A 22,219-nucleotide genomic window follows, 5' to 3' on the forward strand; every position below is an offset into this window, starting at 1 on the left:
CTGTCCCAGCGCATGGATGCAGCCATGGAGAAGGCTTGTCAGCTTCTTTACTTTCTTAGAATTTTAAGAAAAGTTTGGTATGAAATCAAGAACTTTGACAAAGTTCGACAGATGGATAATGGAAAGCATTCTGACTGATGCATCATGGCTTGGTATTGGAAAATCTAATACCTAGGAATGCAAGAGATTATAGAGAGTAATGGGCCAAGCCATTGTCAGCACTGGTACAGCTTTCCCCAACATCAGTGACATCTACTCAAGGTGATGCCTCAAAAGGCAACATCCATTATCCAGATCCCATATCAGAGCCATGCCCATTTCTCAATGCTGCCATCAGACAGAAGGTATGGGAGTCTAAAGATCCATACCTCAAAGATTCAAAGTGCATTTATTATTAAGTATGTATACTGAATACAACCCTGAAATTCATCCTCCCTCAGATGGCCACAAAACAGAGAAGCACCATGGAAACCATTCAAAGAAAACAGCAAACACCCATTACACAAACAGAGAACAAATTTCACTAACAGCAAAAAGTGAGTGAACAACACATAGAATATCAAACATCAAACTAGGAATCCAGTAGTATTCAGTTTAGGTCAGTTCAGCGCCACACCTCTAGCTGAGCGTAGGCTGCAGAACTATTCTGTGATAAAGTCCCTCGGTCCGCATTGATCACCCCGTTCAACTACTCAAAAACAGCAAAAAAGGAGTAACCAGAATCCAGAAACACATGCAACATGAACCTCAAAAAACCCAGAATGGGTCCACAGCCTTGTCAATCAATCCCAACACTCCTGCACTTTCCTACGACAGCAGCCAGCTGGAGGGAGAGGAAAACAGGTCAAACACGACAGATGACGCTGAACACATGCCAGTCTTGATCAACTCCAACTTTGCGTGACTCCTCAATCAGGGAGAAGCAATGGAATCAATTATGAGCTCATGACCCACATGTAGGCCTCCAGGTTAACAGGCCATCAAGCCACATACTACACTCTCAACTTTACCAAATGCCCTCAGAGAGAGTAAAGCGTCCACTTGCTCAGTAGGCCCAAAAACACAACATCAAAATGCAAATCACAGGTTCCAGCTGCATGCAGTGTAGTGGCAAAATCTTATTTGAAAGAAGTAGCTTTGTGAACTGCCTGCAGGACACCACCAATGCAGACATCCCACCCTGCAAAAACTCATTTCAGGGAGGTAGCATCATCAATTTGCGGGAGACTCCTGGAACTTCTAGGAGTGGTGGGATGTCTGCAATAGAGTAGCACTTTAGCAGCTAGCCAGCTAGTTTAAATAACGTTAGTTACACTAATGAATAAATGACACCTGTTAAACTCACCTCAGCATGTCTTTTACATTCTTAACCCACCATGGGCAATAGAAAAGTTGCTGTTGCTAACAGTGCAGCGAGCTACACTGTCATTATTTTGACCTCTATTAGGCAGGGGTACACTTTGGGGTAGTCTGGGCTAACGTACATTTTATATTTTCTTTTTTTTTTGGAACACTCTGCCATGGCGCACTCTCGCTTTATCTTGTGCGCTCCCTCTCGCTTGCTTTCTCTCTCGCTCGCTCTCTCTCTCTCTCTCTCTCTCTCTCGTGGTCGCTCGCGCGCTCTCTCGCTGACGCTCTTGCTTGCTTTCTCTCTCTCTCTCTCTCTCTAGTGGTCGCTCTCGCGCTCTCTCGCTTGCTTTCTCTCTCGCTTGCTTTCTGTCTCTCTTGCTCGCGTGCTCGCTCTCAAAAAAATTGATTTCCGTGATATTGTATATAATTTGCGGGCATCAGGGAGCCACTATTAATATGCGGGAGACTCCTGGAACTTCCGGGAGAGGTGGGATGTCTGCCATTGGTCACGGTGCTTGCTGGTGCTATCTTAAAGATCAAAGTTCAACAGCAGCTTCTTTCCCAATGTCATTGGGTTCTTGAAGTAACCTGAGAAACCACAACACTACCTCAGAATGTATTTCTTTTTCACTCTGTCGGTCTTATACTAATGTTGATACAGTAAATTTATTTTGTTGATTACTTTTGTGTCAATTTGAATTATGGATAATCTATGATCACTTACATTTATGTTGTCTTATGTTTGTAATATACCATACTGCTGCCGCATAAAGCCACTTTTCATGGCAGTTATATGCCTATGCATGCCTATTGACAACAAAAGTCTTAAACTTGGGAAGAAACCACTGAGTCATAGAAAGGATATGTGCTACACCCAGATACCCAAGATCAGGACTGACGTATGAAATCTGTGAAACAACAGGCATTAGTGATATACTTTTTATAGTTTATAGTACAAAGTATTAGATTTAATTCCAATCCCATTGCTTTATTCCCATTACTAAATTTTCCTGTTCTGTAAGTGAGCCATATATTCCTTTTCATAATAAAGGTCAACATAACATCTGTCTTCCAAATAAGTTGTATCTGTATGTCAATGCACAGTGATTTGTGTACTAGGATACACAGGTTCATCTGAACACTAGCACCTTTCAATTTCTTGTTTTTCTGGCTCTGTGGCTCAGAAGGGGAGCGGAAAAAGAGGAGCGCTATAGTGTTGGGGCTGAGATGAAAATTGGATCAGCCATGATGAAATGGCAAAGCACACTCGATGGGCCAAACGGTCTGACTCTGCTCCTTTTTTTTATGATCGTATGGTGACAGGGGATTCAACAGTTAGAGGAGCAGACAGGAGATTCTGTGGATGTGAAAAAGATGCCTGGATGATATGTTGCCTCCCAGGTGCCAAGGCTAGTGATATCGTAGATCCGGTCCGTAGCATTCTAAAGAGGGAAGGTGAGCAGCCAGAAGGTGTGGTACATATTGATATCAGCAACATAATTAGGCAAAGGGATGAGGTCCTGAAGAGAGAATATAGAAAGCTGAAAAGTAGGATTTCAAAAGTAGTAATTTCTGGATTTCTGCTTGTGCCATACACCAGTGAGTGTCAGAATAGGATGATATGGCAGATTAATGCATGGTTGAGGAATCTGAGCAGAGGGATAGGATTTCAGATTTCTGGATCATTGGGATCTCTTCTGAGGAAGGTACAAAAAAAGGACAGGTTACATCTGAACTCGAGGGGGACTAATATCCTTGTGGGTGGATTTGCTAGACCTGTTGGGGAGGGTTGAATCTAGTTTGGCAAGGGAATGGGAACCAGAGTGATAGGTCCAATGATAAGGCAGTCAGTGTACAGGAAGATGCAGCATGTACAGAATCTGTGAGGAAAGATAGGTTTAAAACTGTAGTCAGCGGGATAGGTTGAAGTATATCTATTTTAATGTGAGAACTATCAGTAACAAGGGTGATGAACTGACAGCATGGGTCAATACAAATAACTGTGATCTTGTGGACATTACAGTGATTTGGCTGTCAAAATAACAGGAGTGGCTGCTAAATGTTCTGGAGTTTAGATGTTTCAAAAGGAGCAAAGAGGGAGGACAAAGGAGGTGGGAAAGTGGCATTGCTAATCAGGGACAGTATTGTCGCTGTGGAAAAGGATGACATCATGGACGAATTGTTTACTGTGCCAGGGAGTGTGGAAGTCAGAAACAGAAAGGGAGCAATCACTCTATTGGAAGCATTCTATAGACTGCCCAATAGCAACAGTGACACTAAGGAACAGATTTGAAGGCAGATTTTGGAAAGTTTCAATAATAACAGGGTTGTTGTCACGGGGTCTTCAAATGCCCTAATATTGATTAGCACTTCCTTACTTCAAAAGGTTTTGATGGGGCGGACTATCTTAAGTGTGTCCAGGAAGGATTCCTGATACAATACATAAATAGGCAGACGAGAGGAGAGGCCACTTTGGATTTGGTGCCAGGTAATGAAACAGATCAGGTGTTGTAACTCTCACTGTCCTACACACGTGAAGAACAGGAGGATGGCCAAAGTGATGGTAGGAGCAATCAGGGATAGTAGAAGAAACATATGCCTGGAGTTGGAGGAGGTAGAGGTTGTCCATAATGAATACTTTGCTTCAGCATTCATTAGTGAGGGGGACCTTGATGACTGTGAGGCTGGTATGCTAGAACATATTGATATTAAGAAAGAAAATGTGCTTGAACTTTTGAAAAACATTGGGATAGATAAGTCCCCTGGGCCAGACAGAATATACCCCAGCTTACCATGGGAAGCAAGGGAAGAGATCGTTGCACTCTTAGTGATGACCTTTGTATCTTTACTGGCCTCAGAAGTAGTACCAGAAGGGTAGAGGATAGGAAATGTATTCCTCTGATCAGGAAGCAGAGAAGGGATAACTCTGGGAATAACAGACCAATGAGTCTTACTTCAGTGGTGGACAAATTATTGGAGAGGATTCTTAGAAATATGATTTTTGAGTATTTAGAGAAGCATAGTCTGATTAGCGATAGCCAGCATGGCTTTGTGAAGGTCATGTCATGCCATGCCTCACGAGCCTGACTGAATTCTTTGAGGATGTGACAAAGAACATCGATGAAAGCAGAGCAGTGAATGTGGTGTATGTGGATTTTAATAAGGCACTTGATGAGATGCTCCATGGTGGGCTCATTCAGAAAGTCAGGAAGCATGACATCCAGGGAAACGTGACTGTATAGATACAGAACTGGCTTACCCATAGAAGGCAGAGGGGTGTTTGTAGATGGAGCATATTGTGCCTGGAGGTCGGTGATCAGTGGTGCTCTGCAGGGATCTGTTCGGGGACCCCTGCTCTTTTTGATCTTTATAAATGAGTTGGATGAAGAAGTGGAAAGGTGTGTTCATAGTTTTGCAGGAGACACAACGGGTTGTGGAGTTGAGGATATATGGAGGGTTGTTGTAGGTTGCTATGGGACATTGACAGGATACAGAGAAGGGCTGAGAAGTGGCAGATGGAGTTCAACCTGAAAAAGTGTGAAGTGATTCACTTTGGAAGGTTGAATTTGAAAGCTCAATGAAGATGAACGGCATTCTTAACAGTGTGGTGGAACAAAAGGTTCCATGCCCATATTTAGTTCTGGTAATCTTATTAATGGAATGTTGTGGGAGCTTTAGAGTGGTGCAGAGGAGATTTACCAGGATGCTCTCTGGACTAGAGGGCATATCTTAAGAAGTTAGACAGAGTGAACTAGGGCTATTCTCTTTGGAGCAAAGAAGGATGAGAAGTAATTTGATAGAAGTGTACAAGATGACGAAGCATAGCTGAGAGTTTTTCTTAGGGCAGAAATGGTAGTACAAGGGGGCATAATGTTATGGCGATTAGAGGAAGGAATGGGGGGGGGGGGAGTGAGAGGTTAAGATCTTTACACACAGAGTTGTGGGTATGTGGAATGCCCACCAGGGATTGTGATAGAGGCAGATACATTACGAGCATTTAAAAAACTCTTAGATAGGCATATGGATGAGAAATAAATGGAGGGCTATATAGGAAGAAAGGGTTTGATTGGTCGTAGAGCAGGTTACAAGGCTAGCAGAGCCTGTACTGTAATGTTCTATGTAACAGTGCTGGAAGCTATTCATTGATAGGAATTTTGAACTGCCAAGTCCCAATCACTATTATTGCTGTACCTCACTAATCACTTCTGAAAATTAAGTTTTTTTCAACTTGATTTTCTGTCCATAATGTAATACTTAGCCCACACAGGTATATTATTCCCAGTCCTATGTGCTTTAATTTCATTAGAAAACCTCTTTTTATCTGGAAGTCCAAATGCCCCATGTCCATTAGTTCTCCTCTATCTATTTTGCTGGTTACAATCCCCCTTAAAATAGATACATCACACATATCAATATTTTCTCAGCGACTCGGATCAGGCTAATTAGATTGTGGCCCATTTTCTCTCTATCTTGAACAGTGGGGTTATTTCTTTATTTACTCGGGGACATGAGAACAAGAATGGACTATGCAAACACTTGAAAATGCAATGGCATTCAGTCAGGTTACAGCTGATCATTTACCAATGGGCAGTAATTAAGAGATGAACTCACATGTTGTGCAGTTCATCATCTGTGTGGATCAGCTTTATTCTAGCTGTAGGAAAGAAAGCAAACATTTACATGTGGTGGTGCTAAGTTGGCTCTGATTTTAAGAGAACAGATTGTTTTAATAATGGCTATTTTTTTTAGAAGTAGTTAAGTAAAATATGTGTATGGATGATAAAAATATCATAACTTTATACATTGTATTCTCAATACAATATTATCTTTGATACTATTAATCTTACCAGAATGGTTTAAGTAAAATATTCATACTTACCATATACTGTTTTCCATCTTTGCCAGTTAAAATAACAATATAAATCAAATGTGGATCAATATCCTTCAATGTCTTTAGTTTATTGGCTCCTTGCTTGTGTGGTGTCAGAGGCATGTCAAGCGTAACTTCAATGGTTTGGATATTGCTCTTCACACGAATATCTGGGGGACCCAAGATGGCTGCATGAAATTGAAGCAAACTTTAGAAACGTAACGAGAAGATAGACATTTTAAAAATTTCAGCATATTAAACATCCGTTTAAACATCAGCTGAGTGGGCACGTGGCCAAGTGGTTAAGGCTTTGGACTAGCGACCTGAAGGTCGTGAGTTCGAGCCCCAGCTGAGGGAACATGTTGTGTCCCGAGCAAGGCACTTAATCACACATTGCTCTACGACGACACTGGTGCCAAGCTGTATGGGTCCTAATGCCCTTTCCTTGGACAACATTGGTGTCGTGGAGAGGGGAGACTTGCAGCATGGGCAACTGCTGGTCTTCCATACAGCCTTGCCCAGACCTGCGACCTGGAGACTGAAGACTTTCTAGGCGCAGATCCATGGTCTCGCAAGACTAATGGATGCCTTTAATTTTATTTAATTTAAACATCAGTTGGACATGTAAGTGGATCTTACATCTCTTTTAATTAGATATATGATTTTCTTCTTTCAATATCTACCTAACTGACCTTGAGTAGACAGTAATACAGATGCTTCAGTACAGATTAGAGTCATAGAGGTTTACTGCACAGAAGCTGGCGCCCTGTCCCACTGAGCCCACTCCAACGATCAACCACCCATTTACTCTAATGTCATGTTGACCCCATGTTTACTCTCTTCATATTCACAGCAATTCATCGCGGTTTCTACCACTTACCTACACACCTGGGGCAATTAATATGTTAGGTATGTTGCCTCCCAGGTGTCAGGGTCTGAGAGGCCTAGGACTGTATCCACAGCATTTTGGAAGGGGAGGGAGAGCAGCCAGATGTCTTGGCACGTATTGGCATCAATTACTTAGGAAGAAAAGCAAAGAGGTCCTCAGGAGAGAATTTAGAAGGCGAGGCAGAACCCTGAGAAGCAGGACCACCAAGGTAGTAATTTCCAAATTGCTAACTGTGCCATGTGCCAGGGAAGGTAGAAACAGAATGATTTGGCAGCTAAATGTGTGGCTGTGAAGCAGGTGTAGGGGACAAGGCTTCATATTCTTGGATTACTGGGATCTCTTCTGGGGGAAGTATGACCTGTACAAAAGGGACAGGTTGCACCTGAACCAGATTGGGACCAATGTTTCCTAGGCAGATTTGTTAGAGCTGTTGGGGAGGGTTTAAGCTAATTTGGCAGGGGGTGGGAACCAGAGTGAAGGGACTTTAGGATAGGATGGATGGTAAAAAAAGCAAAGATAGCATGCAGGAAGGGCAGGCGACGATAGGACAAAATTGCAGCCAGCAGGATGAGTATCAGTACATTAGGGATGCAGAATCAAAAAGGGTAGCAAATACAGTACTCAAAAGGTTATATCTCAATGTATGGAGTAAAAGAAACAAGGTGGATGATTTGTTGCACTTTTACACATTGCCAGGTATGAAGTTGTGGCCATCACTAAATCATGGCTAAAGGGAGCTAAATATTCAAGGTCACATGTTGCATCAGAGGGATAGGAGGGTAGGCAGAGGGGCTGGTATGGCTCTGCTGGTAAAGAATGGCATCAAATCGGTAGAAAGATGTAACATGGGATCAGAAGATGTTGAATCCTTGAGGGTTAAGTTAAGAAACCGCAAGGGTAAAAGGACCCTGATGGCACTTATATACAGGTCTCCCAGCAGCAACTAGAATGTGGACCACATATTACAATGGGAAATAGTAAGGACGTGTCAAAAGGGCCATGTTATGATCGTCATGGGCGATTTCAACGTGCAGGTTGATTGGGAAAATCAGGTTGGTAAAGGATCTCAAGCGTGAGCTTGTTGAATGCCTACGAGATGACTTTTTAGAGCAGTTTGTCATTGGCCTACTAGGGGATCAGCTATACTGGATTAGGTGTGATGTAATGAACCAGAGGCAATTAGGGAGCTGAAGGTAAAAGAACCCTAAGGGGTCAGTGAATGCAATATGATTGAGTTCAACTTGAAATCTGATAGGGAGAAAGTAAAGTCTGATGTAGCAATATTTCAGTGGAGTAAAGGAAATTACAGTCGTACGAGAGAGAGGAGCTGGCCAAAGTAAATTGGAAAGAGAAGTTGGCAGTGATGACAGCAGAGCAGCAATGGCGTGAGTTTCTGGGAAAATGAGGAAGGTGCAGGATAGATTTATTCCAAAAATGAAGAAATACTCAAATGGCAAAATAGTATAACCGTGGCTGACAAGGGAAGTCAAAGCTAGTAAAAGCAAAAGAGAGAGTTTACAACAAAGCAGAAATTAGCAGGAAGATAGAGGATTGGGAAGCTGTTAAAACCTTTAGAGATTGACTAAAAGAATCATTAGGAGGGAAGGGAAAAGATGAAGTATGAAAGCAAGCTAGCAAATATCAAGGTGGCTAGAAAAAGTTTTTTCAAGTATGTGAAAAAATAAAAGAGAGATGAAAGTGGTATAGGACTGCTAGAAAATGAGGCTGGAGAAATAATAATGGGGGACAAGAAGATGGCAGATGACTAAATGAGTATGTTGCATCAGTCTTCACTGTGGAAGACACTAGCAGTGTGCTAGATGTTGTAGTGTGTGAAGGAAGAGAAGTGGGTGCAGTTACTATTACAAGGGAGAAGGTGCTCAAAAAGCTGAAAGACCTAAAGGTACATAACTGACCCGGACCAGATGAACTGCACCCTAGGGTTCTGAAAGCGGTAGCGGTAGAGATTGTGTAGGCATTAGAAACGATTTTTCAAAAATCATTGGACTCTGGTGTGGTGCCAGAGGACTGAAAATTGCAAATGTCACTCCATTCTTAAAGAAAGGAGGAAGGCAGCAGAAAGGAAATTATAGACCAGTTAGCCTGACCTGAGTGGTTGGTAAGATGTTGGAGTAAATTGTTGAGTATGAGGTTATGGAGTACTTGGTGACACAGGACAAGATATTACAAAGTCAGCATGGTTTCCTTGAGGGTAAGTCTTCCCTGACACATCTGTTGGAATTCTGTGAGGAGATTACAAGTAGGATAGATAAAGGGGGATGCAGTGGATGTTGTATATTTGGGCTTTCAGAAGGCCTTTGACAGGTGCCACACATGAAGGGTCCGTGGTATTACAGGAAAGTAACTGGCTTAGAGCGTTAGCTGATTAGTAGGAGGCAGCGAGTGGGAATTAAAGGATCCTTTTCTGGTTGGCTGCCAGTGACTAGTGTTCCACAGGGGTTGGTATGGTACTGCTTTTTTATGCGGTATATCAATGATTTTGTTGATGGAATAGATGTCTTTGTTGCCAAGTTTGCAGATGATATGGAGATTGGTGGAGGGGCAGGATATGTTGAGAAAACAGGTGGGCTGCAGAAGGACTTAGACAGATTAGGAGAATAAGCAAGAAAGTGGCAAATGAAATACACTGTTGGAAAATACATGGTCAAGCGCTTTGGTAGTAGAAATAAATGTGCAGACTATTTTCTAAACGGGGAGAAAATCCAAAAATCTGAGAGGCAAAGGAACTTGGGAGTCCTTGTGCAGAACACCCGAAAGGTTAACTTGCTGGTAGAGTCAGTGGTGAGGAAGGCAAATCTCATGTTAGCATTCATTTCAAGAGGTCTAGAATACAAGAGCAAGGATGTGATACTGAGGCTTTATAAGGCACTGGTGAGGCCTCAGCTTGAATATTGTGAACAGTTTTGGGCTCCTCATCCAAGAAAAGATGTGTTGGCATTGGAGAGTGTTCACAGGAGGTTCCCAAGGATGATTCCAGGAATGAAAAGGTTATCATACAAAAAACATTTGACGGCTCTGGGTCTGTACTTGCTGGAATTTATACGGATGAGAGGGGGAACTCTTTGAAACCTTTCAATTTGTGAAAGGTCTAGACAGAGTAGATGTGGAGAGGATGTTTCCCATGGTGGGCGACTCTAGGACAAGAGGGCACGGCCTCAGGATAGAGGGCTGTCCATTTAAAACAGAGATGCTGACAAATGTCTTCAGTCAGATGGTGGCGAATTTGTGAAATTTTTTACCACAGGAAGCTGTGGAGGCCAGGTCATTTGGTGTATTTAAGACAGAGCTTGATAGGTTTTTGATTGGACACTGCATCAAAGGTTACAGGGAGAAGGCCAAGGAGTGGGGCTGAGGAAAGAATAAAAGGATCAGCCATGACAAAATGGCAGAGCGGACTCGATGGGCCATATGGCCTAATTCTGCTCCTACGTCTTATGGTCTTATCACTGGCCAGTTAAACTAAGAGCATACATCTACCTTTGGAATATGCAAAGAAAGATCACCCAAAGGAAACCATTATGGTCAGAGGGAGAATGCACATTCTCCATGCAGACTGCACCCAAGGTCAGCATTGAGTCCATTACACCAGCGGTCCTCAACCGACGGGCCGCGGACTGGTACTGGGCCGAAAGAAGCATGTGCTACCAGGCCGTGAGGAAACAATATGAGTCAGCTGCCCCTTTTTCTCATTCCCTGTCACGCACTGTTGAACTTAATGATAGGGTTGCCAACTGTCCTGTATTTGCCGGGACATCCCGTATATCGGGCTAAATCGGTTTGTCCCATATGGGACCGCCCTCCTCCCGTATTTCCCCCGCTAAGGTAGAGCATTCCTATGAAACCACTTGTGCTGAAATGGCGTAAAAGAAGAAGCAATTACCATTCATTTATATGGGAAAAATTTTTGAGCATTCCCAAACCCAAAAAATAACCTACCAAATCATATCAAATAACACATAAAACTTAAAATATCACTAACATATAATAAAAGCAGGAATGATATGATAAATACACAGCCTATATAAAGTAGGAATAATGTATGTACAGTATAGTCGGGAAGATTAAGCCAAAACTGATTTGTGGAAAAAAAAAATCAGCATGTACGCACATGCGCACGTCACGCATGCGCGCACAGGTGCCCACGCAAGGCTTCATGGTCATAGCAGTCTTTCTCGGGGTAAACTCAAGTGTCCCGGGATTTGACTGCTACTTTTGTCCCTTAAAGTTGGCAACCTTAACTGTAAAAGACATGTTGAGGTGAGTTTAACCTTACTTGAACACCCTCCCCCCCCCCCCACCCCGGTCAGCTAGTCCACAAGAATATTGTCAATATTAAACCGGTCCGCAGTGCAAAAAAGGTTGGGGACCCCCTGCATTACACTGATAGTAGGCAGCAGTGGCTCTTCTGTGGCTGAACTCTCCTTCCTCTGAAGTATTATAAATTATTTCCAAAAGGTAAAAGAAGACTTCTATTTTTCATAGATAAATTTCCATGCTTCAGCTTATTTGTAAAACAGTTAATCTTCTTCCTAAATATACCATGATACAATGTTTACTTGCTATATCCTTGTATATGAAGACTAAATTTATCAATGCGACAATATTAAAACAACTCATTCTAACAGTCCGTGACGGTACTGCATCTAATAAAGGTCACATAAAGGCAATGAACTGAATGACCTGTCAACCATTGAGAAAGCTCTAGCTAATCAAACACAATCTCTGTTGCACGGAAAACAATATACCACTGATTTCAGAAATATGGAATAATAACAGAACCTACATCTTCCACCCCTGTAATACAGAATACAAATAAGATTTTAAGACGTCATCATGATTCACAATGTCACAACAAAATACTTGACAAAACCACAATAAACAATTTAACACACACACACACAATGCTGAGGAACTCAACACATCAAGCAGGGGATGCGTAGGAGAGAGGGATGTGGGATGGAGAAGAGGCGGTCGAGGAGAAAGGATTGGAGGAGAGGGGATTGGAAGAGTGGGCTGGAGAGGGGTTGCAGAGAGGGGGATGGAGAAGATTGGGTGGAGGAGAGGAGTTGGAGGAAGGGTGGAGCAGAAGGGACAGAAGCTGGGGGTGGGGGTCATCAGGAGGCATACAAGAGCAAGGTAGATCAGCTTCAGTAAGACCAATTAGGTTTTGGAATTCAGAAAGGGGAAGTCAAGGGAATAAACACCAATCCTCATCAAGGCATCAGTGGTGAAAAGGGTGAGAAGTTTCAAGTTCCTGGGTGACAACATCTCAGAAGACCTCTCCTGGTTCAAGACAGCCACTTTTCCTACAATCACCAGGTTCTTAAACTGACCTGCACAAATCCAAACCCTAACTTAGTAATGGACAGAATTGCACTACCATGCACCCATCACTAATATCTTGTTCACTTTTTTCCTCTTGGCTGCCTTGTATAATTTATGTATAACTTACAGTATGTTCTGTGTGTTGTCCGAAACAATGTGACTGCGATGCAAGCACCTTTTTCCATTGTACCTATACCTCATCATATTGGTGCATATGACTTGACATTTTGTCAACAGGAAAAATATTTGGATTTGTCTGCTCAGACTAGGTCAGGAGAATGCTGCTATTCTCAAAGCATTTCTTTAACACTATCAGTAAACATGGAAACAGAAATCTACAGCACATTACAGGCCCTTCAGCCCACAGTGTTGTGCTGACCATGCAACCTACTCCAGAAACTGCCTAGAATTTCCCTAGCACATAACCCTCTATTTCTGTAAGCTCTGTGTACCCATCTAAGAGCCTATCTAGTTGGGCATGATGAGAAGGGCACCACCAACATGGGCAGTCAAGGAATAATACTCGGAAAGTTCTGTTGCCTGCTAAAGGCAGGAGAGCAGCGCGAGATGAGATAATGTCCCCAGTGTAAGTATCCTCTTGTTTGTCTCTTCATGAAAGCTAAAGTGTCTCAGTAGCAATGAACTAGAAGGTAACAACCAGCAGGCTGAAGCTCAACAGGCTGTAGTGAGATAAGAGACGGGGGTCTCGAAAGCTATCTCTAAAGCACCCAAAACCTCACCAACAGATGGCAGAGCTGCCATTGCTAAAGTAACAGGAAGAAATGGAGATCAGAAGTAACTGAATGATGAGACCTGACTATGAGACCAATGGGTCTTGAGGAGGGGGTCAGGGAGTGGGGGTCTGATTGTACATGATGAAAGAGGCAAAAGTAAGCAATCACTCCTTTCCCTATCCAGATTGGCTCATAGATAATAAATAAACTGTTACACGTTATAGAGTCATACAGCATTGAAACAAGCTTTTTGGACCTGTACATCTGCATTGCCTAACAAGCATCCATTTTGAGGCCAGTCTTATGGGTATGTGCATCCATGGACAGCAAGTGTCATTTTGTTCCCTCCACATTTCCATCATTTCCTTTTTGGTGAAATTGTATTGTCTTGTCCTGAAATACCATGTACAAAAGGAACGATTCTGTGCCATGATTGAGAGGGCTCAGGAGTACAGCCGAAGCTGAATTCTCCCATAAATGTGCCAAACTTCTTGCCTGGACATCAGCAAATTGTGTCAAGCTTGTTCTTTGAAAGCACCCACACAAGCACCTGTTACGAACACATAGGCTTTGTTTACTGTGGACTGTCACTTTAAAAGAGCGCTTCAGTGAGGCAGGAGTATGAGGTTGTTCACTGATTGACTCACAGCTTGTTTACCTTTAAAAGAAGGGCAGACAGGGGAGGGGGAGGGGGAGAGGGAGAGATGTGGAAAAGGGTAGCAGCACCACTTTAATGGAGCTGGGGATTTGGAACTCTGCTATACCCACAAGGGTGGGTTGATCATTGATCCAGTGCACATTGAATGTGTGGCTGTCACTTTGTATAATCTATAGGAGTGGATTAAGGAATGTCCTGTGGGACCACTCGAAGTTAACCCTTGCTTGGGTATGTTATGTGGTAACCCCTTGAAGACGACATCCCTGTGACAGATCACTCTGGTCATTCGTATGTGGGTTAGGAATGGCTCGACAGAGGATCTTCGACAAATGATATTTATCAATTACCATCGTGGAACCTGTGGAATTCGACATAATTTCCTTCTCTCTACATTTACCTTAGATCACAAATGTCTCTCTTTTACCATTTATTCCGTGGGTGAACTGAACTTCCATACTGTACCATCTCAAGACTCCAAGCCTTGTTCCCCCGAGCGCAATAGTTTGGGAGTTATATTTACACACACAGACACATAACACTTAACTTTTGTTTATCTTGGTTAAGTTGCTATATTATAAGTAGATATTAATAAAGATAGTGGTTTTAACATTGAAACCAGACTCCAGTGTGAACTCCATTGCTGCTGGTTTGTTTCTAAAACGTTACAGTTCGTAACACATCAAAGCAATGATTCACTAAAAATCTTTTGTGGCTAAAAATCACAAAGAACATAACTTATGGAAAACACTCAGCAGATTCAGGTGACACCATGCTCCCTGCTACTTTAACAGGATTTTTCCCAGAGGGATTGATTGAGACAGAGTTCATTAGGGTGGAATTTGTAAAACACCTTGAGACAACAGAAATCCAGTCAAATTGATCTCTGCGGTGTTTCAGGAAAACATGATTTTGAAGTTGACAGTATTACTCTAACAAACTGTATAGTAATGGTGTTTAAGAAATAAAATTGTATTTGACTTGTATCTTCAAACCTCATCCTTCAAGAATGATCTGAGTTCAAAGTTTGAAAGTACACACAGCCTGGGAAGTCAGGATCAGAATCAGGCTCATTGTCACTAATAATTGTATTGGAATTGGTTGCTGTTTGACAGCAGTAAAATGCAGTGCATAAACATCACTGTATGTTACAATGAGAAATATAAATATATATATTTTTGCAAAAAAGACAGCAAAATAGAGACGTAGTGGTCATGGACTGTTCAGAAATTTGACAGCTTAGGGGAAGAAGCTGTTTCTAAAATGTTGAGTGTGCACCTTCAGGCTCCCGTACCTCCTCCCTGATAGTACTGATGAGAAGAGGGCACGTCCTGAATGATGAGTGTCCATCATGATGGATGCAGTTCCATCTGAAGATGTTCTCAAAGGTGGGGATACTAGTGCCCATGATGGAGCAGGCTGAGCCTACAAACTCCTGAGATTACACTCCAGCCAGAGATGCAACCGGTTAGAATGATCTTCACGGTACATCTGTAGAAATTTGCTAGAGTCTTGGTGACATCCCAAATCTCCTCAAACTCATAATGAGCCACTGGCATGCCTTCTTCATGATTGCATCAATATCTTGGGCCCCAGACAGAACCTCTGAGATGTTGATACCCAGGATCTCGAAACTGCTAACTCTTTCTACTGTTGATCCCTCCACGAGGACTAGTGTATTCTCCCAACTTCACCTTCATGGTCCACAGTCAATTCCTTGTAATAACTGAAGCTCAGTCCAATATTGTAATTGGGATAGCATTCAACCAGCCGATCTTTCTAACTCCTCTATGCTTCCTCATCACCATCTGAGATTCTGCTGAAAACAGTTGTCATTGGCCTTTAATCTGTACCTAGCCACACAGTCATGAGCGTAGAGACCAGAGCAGCAGGCTTAGCATGCATCGTCTCTGTAAATTCTGTGGTGATGAAATAAAAGTACTACATCACAGGGCCAGAATCACAGCACAGCTCTTCATACTCCTTTGAAGTTTGAGCCAAGAACCCACTTGGTAACTGTGTAAGCTCTTTGCTAAGTCCATTAATTAATAATAATTGTTTCCATTGCATTACAAATAGTATGGAAACTGATTACTGTACAACGATGGTTTCTCAATGTGTACATGTACTGTTTTTATCAGAAAAAAACTGTGATGACAACTGTAAACCTCACAAATATGCACATCCACCATAGCAATCAGTGGACAATAAGGAATGAAGCCACTACAACAGTGCCAGTACTTCAAAAGAACTGTGTTGACTGCATGCACATCAAGATGAACTCCACTATGGATCCAAGCCAGTTTCTTATTTTGTAGGTTATATTTCAAATCAGAATCCTTAGAGTGAATTGCAATGCTCTGTAGATTACATAAGAACATAAGAAATAGGAGCAGGAGTAGGCCATCCGGCCCATTGAGCCTTCCCCGCCACTCAATAAGATAGTGGCTGATCTGTCCGTAAACTCAGCTCTATCTACCTGCCTTTTCCCCATAACCCTTAATTCCCCTATGTAAAAACCTATCTAACTGTATCTTAAATATATTTAGTGAAGAAGCCTCAACTGCTTCCCTGGGCAGAGAATTCCACAGATTCACCACTCTCTGGAAAAAACAGTTTCTCCTCATGTCCGTCCTAAATCTTCTCCCCTGAATCTTGAGGCAATGTCCCCTAGTTCTAGTCTCACCTACCAATGGAAACAACTTTCCTACTTCTACCTTATCTATCCCTTTCAAAATTTTGTATGTTTCTATAAGATCCCCTCTCATTCTTCTGAATTTCAGAAAGTATAATCTCAAGCTACTCAATTTCTCCTCATAGGTTAACCCCTTCATCTCTGGAATCAACCTGGTGAACCTCCTCTGCACTGCCTCCAAAGCCAGTATATCCCTCCTCAAGTATGGAGACCAGAACTGCACACAGTACTACAGGTGCAGTCTCACCAGTGCCCTGTATAGTTGCAGCATGACCTCCCTGCTCTTGAATTCAGTCCCTCTAGCAATGAAGGCCAACATTCCATTTGCCTTCTTAATAACCTGTTGTACCTGCGAGCCAACTTTTTGCGATTCATGAACAAGCGCTCCCAAGCCCCTCTGCACAACAGCATGCTGCAATCTTTCACCATTTAAATAATAATCTGCTCTTCTATTATTTCTTCCAAGGTGGATGATCTCACATTTACCAACGTTGCTTTCGATCTGCCGACCTTGGCCCACTCATTTAACCTATCTATATCCCTCTGCAGACCCTTCATATCCTCTGTACAATTTGTTTTTCCACTCAGTTTAGTGTCATCTGCAAATTTCGCTACGCTACACTCAGTCCCCTCTTCCAAATCATCAATGTAAATGGTAAACAGCTGTGGGCCCAGCACCAGCCCCTGCAGCACCCCACTCACCACCAACAGCCAACCGGAGAAACACCCATTTATACCAACTCTCTGCCTTCTATTGGTTAACCAATCCACTATTCATGCCAATACATTTTCTCCGACTCTATCCATCCTTATCTTATTTATTAAGTCTTTTGTATGGCACCTTATCGAACGGCCTCTGGAAATCCAAGAATACAACATCCACCTGTTTCTCTCTATCTGCTGCACTCAATATGTCCTCAAAGAACTCCAGTAAGTTTGTCAAACAGGACCTGCCCTTTCTGAGTCCACGCTGCATCTGTCTAATGGAACCACTCCTTTCTAAATGTTTCGCTATTCCTTCCTTAGTGACAGCTTCAAGCATTTTCTCGACTACAGATGTTAAGCTAACTGGCCTATAGTTGCCCGTCTTGCCTACATCCTTTTTTAAAAAGTGGCGTGACATTTGCTGTCTTCCATTCCACCGGGACCTGCCCAGAGTCTAGAGAGCTTTGATAAATGATTACCCACGCGTCTACTATAACCTCCACCAATTCCCTCAGCACCCCGGGATGCATCCCATCAGGACCAGGGGCCTTATCTACCTTCAGTCTCTCTATTTTGCTCATTACTAGCTCTTTAGTGACAGTGATTCTATCGAGGTTCTCACCTCCCATTTCGTCCATAACATCCTTTTCTGGCATATTAGGCGTGTCATCCACCGTGAAGACTGACACAAAATAGTCGTTCAAAGCCTCAGCCATTTCCTTACCACCCAATATCAGCTTCTCCTTCTCGTCTTCCAAGGGAGCTACATTGACTTTAGCAACCCTCTTCCGCATATATATTTATAAAAACCTTTGCTATCTGTTTTTATATTTTGTGCTAATTTACTTTCATACTCTATCTTCCCTTATTTCTTGTTTAGTTGTTCTTTGGTGCTTTTCAAAGTTTTCGCAGTCCTCCAGTCTCCCACAACTCTTTGCGACTTTGTACACAAGCTTTTAATTTGCTACTATTTTTTATTTCCTTAGTTATCCAAGACTGGCTCTCCCCACACTTACTGTCCTTACTTTTGACTGGAATATACTTTTGTTGAGCACTGTGAAAACCACTGTCCCTCGACTGTCGTACCAAATAGCCTGTGCTTCCAATCCATGTTAGCCAACTCCTCCCTCATCCCGTTGTAGTCTCCCTTGTTCATGGTCATTGAACTTGTGATGATTTTGTAGATTGTAATGAACTACAAATCAGCCAATGATATTTCTGAATATGCAGATTGCTGCATCAGACTTAACAATAACCACTTATGCGATCCTAAGTAAATAACACAGGCACAGCCACAATCTGTTTTACACAGTGTTCCTCCCCTGAGAAAACCATAGATTTTTGTTTTACGATGTTACTGTCAACATCAAGAAAGACAGCTGCACCCAAAGGACGTTTACTTTCTGCAGTATCTGTGGCATACATTCAAGCAATGCCTTCTGAATGACGATTGAAAATAAAATATCAGAATGTGGCCAAACCGGAATTTCAAGCGGCTCACTTCCAATCATTGAGAATATAAACAGGTTTCTCCAATGAAATTTATCTTTCAACATAAATATGCCTGTGGGTTTATATGAGTGAGCTCAGACCCACAAGCATATTTACGTATGCTTACCATTATATCCGAAAACCAATCACTGAAAATGATGTTTTTTTTTGTTTTTTTTTTTTTCTTTTTCATGTTTTTTTTCCAGTTTTTTTTTGCTTTGTATTATCCGTTGTTAGTTCTATATGATTGGGAGCTTTGTTAATTTACACTATTTGGTTTTGCAATTACTTTTTTAAGTGTAACAATATATCTCCTACTATTTGTATTATTGCTATGTTTTGTTTCTATGTTTTGAAATTAATAAAAAGATTGAAAAAGAAAGAAAATGATGATTGAAGTAATCCTATACCCACTCTGGTATCCTTTCTTTTTAATGGCTCTAACAACTGAAGAACGGTATTGCAAACAAGAGAAAATCTGCGGATGCTGGAAATCAAGGCAAAACACACAAAATGCTGGAGGAACTCAGTAGGCCAGGCAGCATCTATGGAAAAGAGTGAACAGTCGACATTTTGGGCTGAGCCCCTTCATCAGGACTGAGAATAGTATTGGTTCTACAGAACTGTATTGGTTCTTACAGAATTTCTATGGCTGCAATAGCCAATTTCCTGCTCTGTATTTTGCTTTTTGCACTGCCATTGTTACCCTGCTGCTCTTGCTGCCTTTTGAATAATGTACTGCAGAAATTAAATGAAAATTCCATCTCATACGTCTCTTCCTTCTGTATGTGTTCATGCAGTACATGCTCACACCGATTAGATCGAGGATTCAGCATATAAATACGATCAGTGGAAAGACAGGCTGGATTATGTGCATATGCTTGTCTGCACACTGGCAGAAACTACACCATCAACTTGCAGGACATATCACTCAGGGACTTGGGTTAAATATGCGTGTTTTTGCATGACTATGTGTGTCCTTACTATTTTGAATGTGCTGTTTATGATTTGTACCTTGGCCCCAGAGGAACACTGTTTTGCTCAGCTGTATCCATGCATAGTTGAATGATAATTAAAGCAGAATTTGATTTGGATTTTGCCTTGTTCATTATCTGCATGTCAGTGTCTATCAGATGCTGTAACTGTGGACTACCCCGGGACTTTAGATTACGTCAAAAGCACTGTGTAAAAGCAAGTGAAAGCAAGTTGGTTATCTAGCACTGGACTTTACAATTACATATCAGATTTGCCTTTAAAGTCCAACGTATGCTTTTCAGGTAACTTAAAATCCGTAGAGACATTCATTCATGAAACAAGTATTAAAAGTTTCCAGGGAATTTAACTGCATCCCCCAATCACTTGTTCACATGAATAAATATTATAACCATGGATTTTGATCAATTTAACTGAGAATATATATTTGTGAATCATATGCTACTTTTTTCAACAGTACAGCCCAAAAAGCAGGGAAAATTGTAAAGCATGAATAACTAAAAATTCAAAAGCTGAAATGTCAGCAGTTCAAAAGTATTCATCCTCCCCTTGCTCAGTACTTAGTTGAACCACCTCTCATGGCTATTATAGTCATTCATTTTTTTTTCTGGATAAGTCGCTATTGTGCAAAATTGCTCAAGCTGTGCTACATTTGTTGGGGAGATGAATTCTCTTCATTTGAAGCCACTCCATGGTTTCTCTGGCAGTGGACTTTGGGTCATTGTCCTGCTGAAAGATGAGCTTCCTCCCCAGTTTAAGCTTTCTGGCAAAGGCTAGCAGGTTTTCATCCAGGATCTCACTATATTTAGCAGCATTCATCTTTCCATCAATTCTGACGAGATTTCCAGTCCCAGTTGCTGAAGATCATCCCCTTAGTATGATGCTAACTCCACCATGCTTCTCTAACTTCCGCTAATGCCCCACCTCCTCCTCGTACCCCATCCGTTATTTATTTTTATACACACATTCTTTCTCTCACTCTCCTTTTTCTCCCTCTGTCCCTCTGACTATACCCCTTGCCCATCCTCTGGGTTCCCCCCCTCCACCCCTTGTCTTTCTCCCTGGACCTCTTGTCCCATGATCCTCTCATATCCCCTTTGCCAATCACCTGTCCAGCTCTTGGCTCCATCCCTCCCTCTCCTGTCTTCTCCTATCATTTTGGATCTCCCCCTCTCCCTCTCAAATCTCTTACTAACTCTTCCTTCAGTTAGTCATGACGAAGGGTCTCGGCCCGAAACGTTGACTGTACCTCTTCCTAGAGCTGCTGCCTGGCCTGCTGCGTTCACCAGCAACTTTGACGTGTGTTGCTTGAATTTCCAGCATCTGCAGAATTCCTGTTGTTTGCGTTTTTAGAATGATCGAGAAGCTTGTATGTGAGACTTGGTTGCTGTTTGCTGTTAAATAAAAGTTCTAGTTACGTTCTTCCAGAATGTGTGTCTATATGAGTAACCCACGGTATGTATAAAGAAACAACATGGTGTCAGAAGTCGGACTGGAAGAATAATTTGTTTTGCTAACACGGGAGAAGCGAAGATAATCGGGAAAAAAAGTGCTAACTTTTTCATTGTTTGCCAACAGCTTTAAGAATATAAGTTTTGCAACCCCTATCGACGCTTCAGCTGACTAGAGATGTGGTTGAAAACTGGAAAAGATTTAAACAGCATTTTGAAATTTATTTATCGGTGATCGGAGCAGATAATAAAACGGAGAAAACGAAAGCTGCAATTCTACTCCACATGATTAGGGATGCCGGAATTGAGGTTTATAACCATTTTACTTTTGAAGATGGAGATAATTTGAATCTAAAAGTGATAATCGACAAGTTTGAGTCATTTTGCATACCAAAGCGCAATGTGATGTATGAACGGTATAAATTCTTTACATGCAAACAGAAAGCTGGTCAAACGATTGATCAATTTGTTACGGAATTGAGAAACCACAGTAACACATACGAGTTTGCAGAGCTGACGGACCCTCTCGTTAAAGACAGAATTGTTTGCGGCATTCTGGATAATGCTCTGAGAAAAAGACTCTTAAGAGGACCAGACGTAAATTTGGAAAAAGATTTGATTCTCTGCAAAGCTTCGGAAACCGTAAAGCCGCAGGCTAAAGAGCTTTTTATTGAGAACTGCAGCATACATGCTGTGAATAATCGCAAACATGTTAGAAAAAATAATGAAGCGACTACGAAACCAACAGAGAACACGTCGTTTGAAAGAAAAAAAACTTTGTGATCGCTGCGGGCGGCAGCACCAACCTAAAATGTGTCCAGCGTATCGGAAACTGTGCAACAACTGTGGTAAGATTGATCAATTTTCACGCTGTTGCAGAAGTAGAAAGGAAATAAAACAATTAAATGCAGTGCTTGAAAATGAACATGAGGAGTTTTACATAGATGTGCTTTGTGAAAACAAACAAAGTAAGAATGGGTGGACTATGCCATTGCAGGTGAACCAAAACATTATTCTGTTTAAATTGGATATTGGAGCAC

At 41.9% G+C, this 22,219-nt stretch overlaps 1 protein-coding gene across 1 annotated transcript in view; it reads right to left on the minus strand.

Annotated features, from left to right (window-relative positions):
• LOC140204541 (interleukin-20 receptor subunit alpha-like) overlaps positions 1 to 22,219 on the minus strand; it is a 46,923-nt gene that overhangs the window by 5,958 nt on the left and 18,746 nt on the right. The window contains exon 5 of the mRNA XM_072271253.1: positions 6,230 to 6,408. Coding sequence (XP_072127354.1) covers positions 6,230 to 6,408 — 179 coding nt within the window. The remainder of the gene's footprint in view (positions 1 to 6,229; positions 6,409 to 22,219) is intronic.

Source organism: Mobula birostris, chromosome 10 (assembly GCF_030028105.1).
Source record: "Mobula birostris isolate sMobBir1 chromosome 10, sMobBir1.hap1, whole genome shotgun sequence".
In the NCBI taxonomy this organism is placed as follows: Eukaryota; Metazoa; Chordata; class Chondrichthyes; order Myliobatiformes; family Myliobatidae; genus Mobula; species Mobula birostris.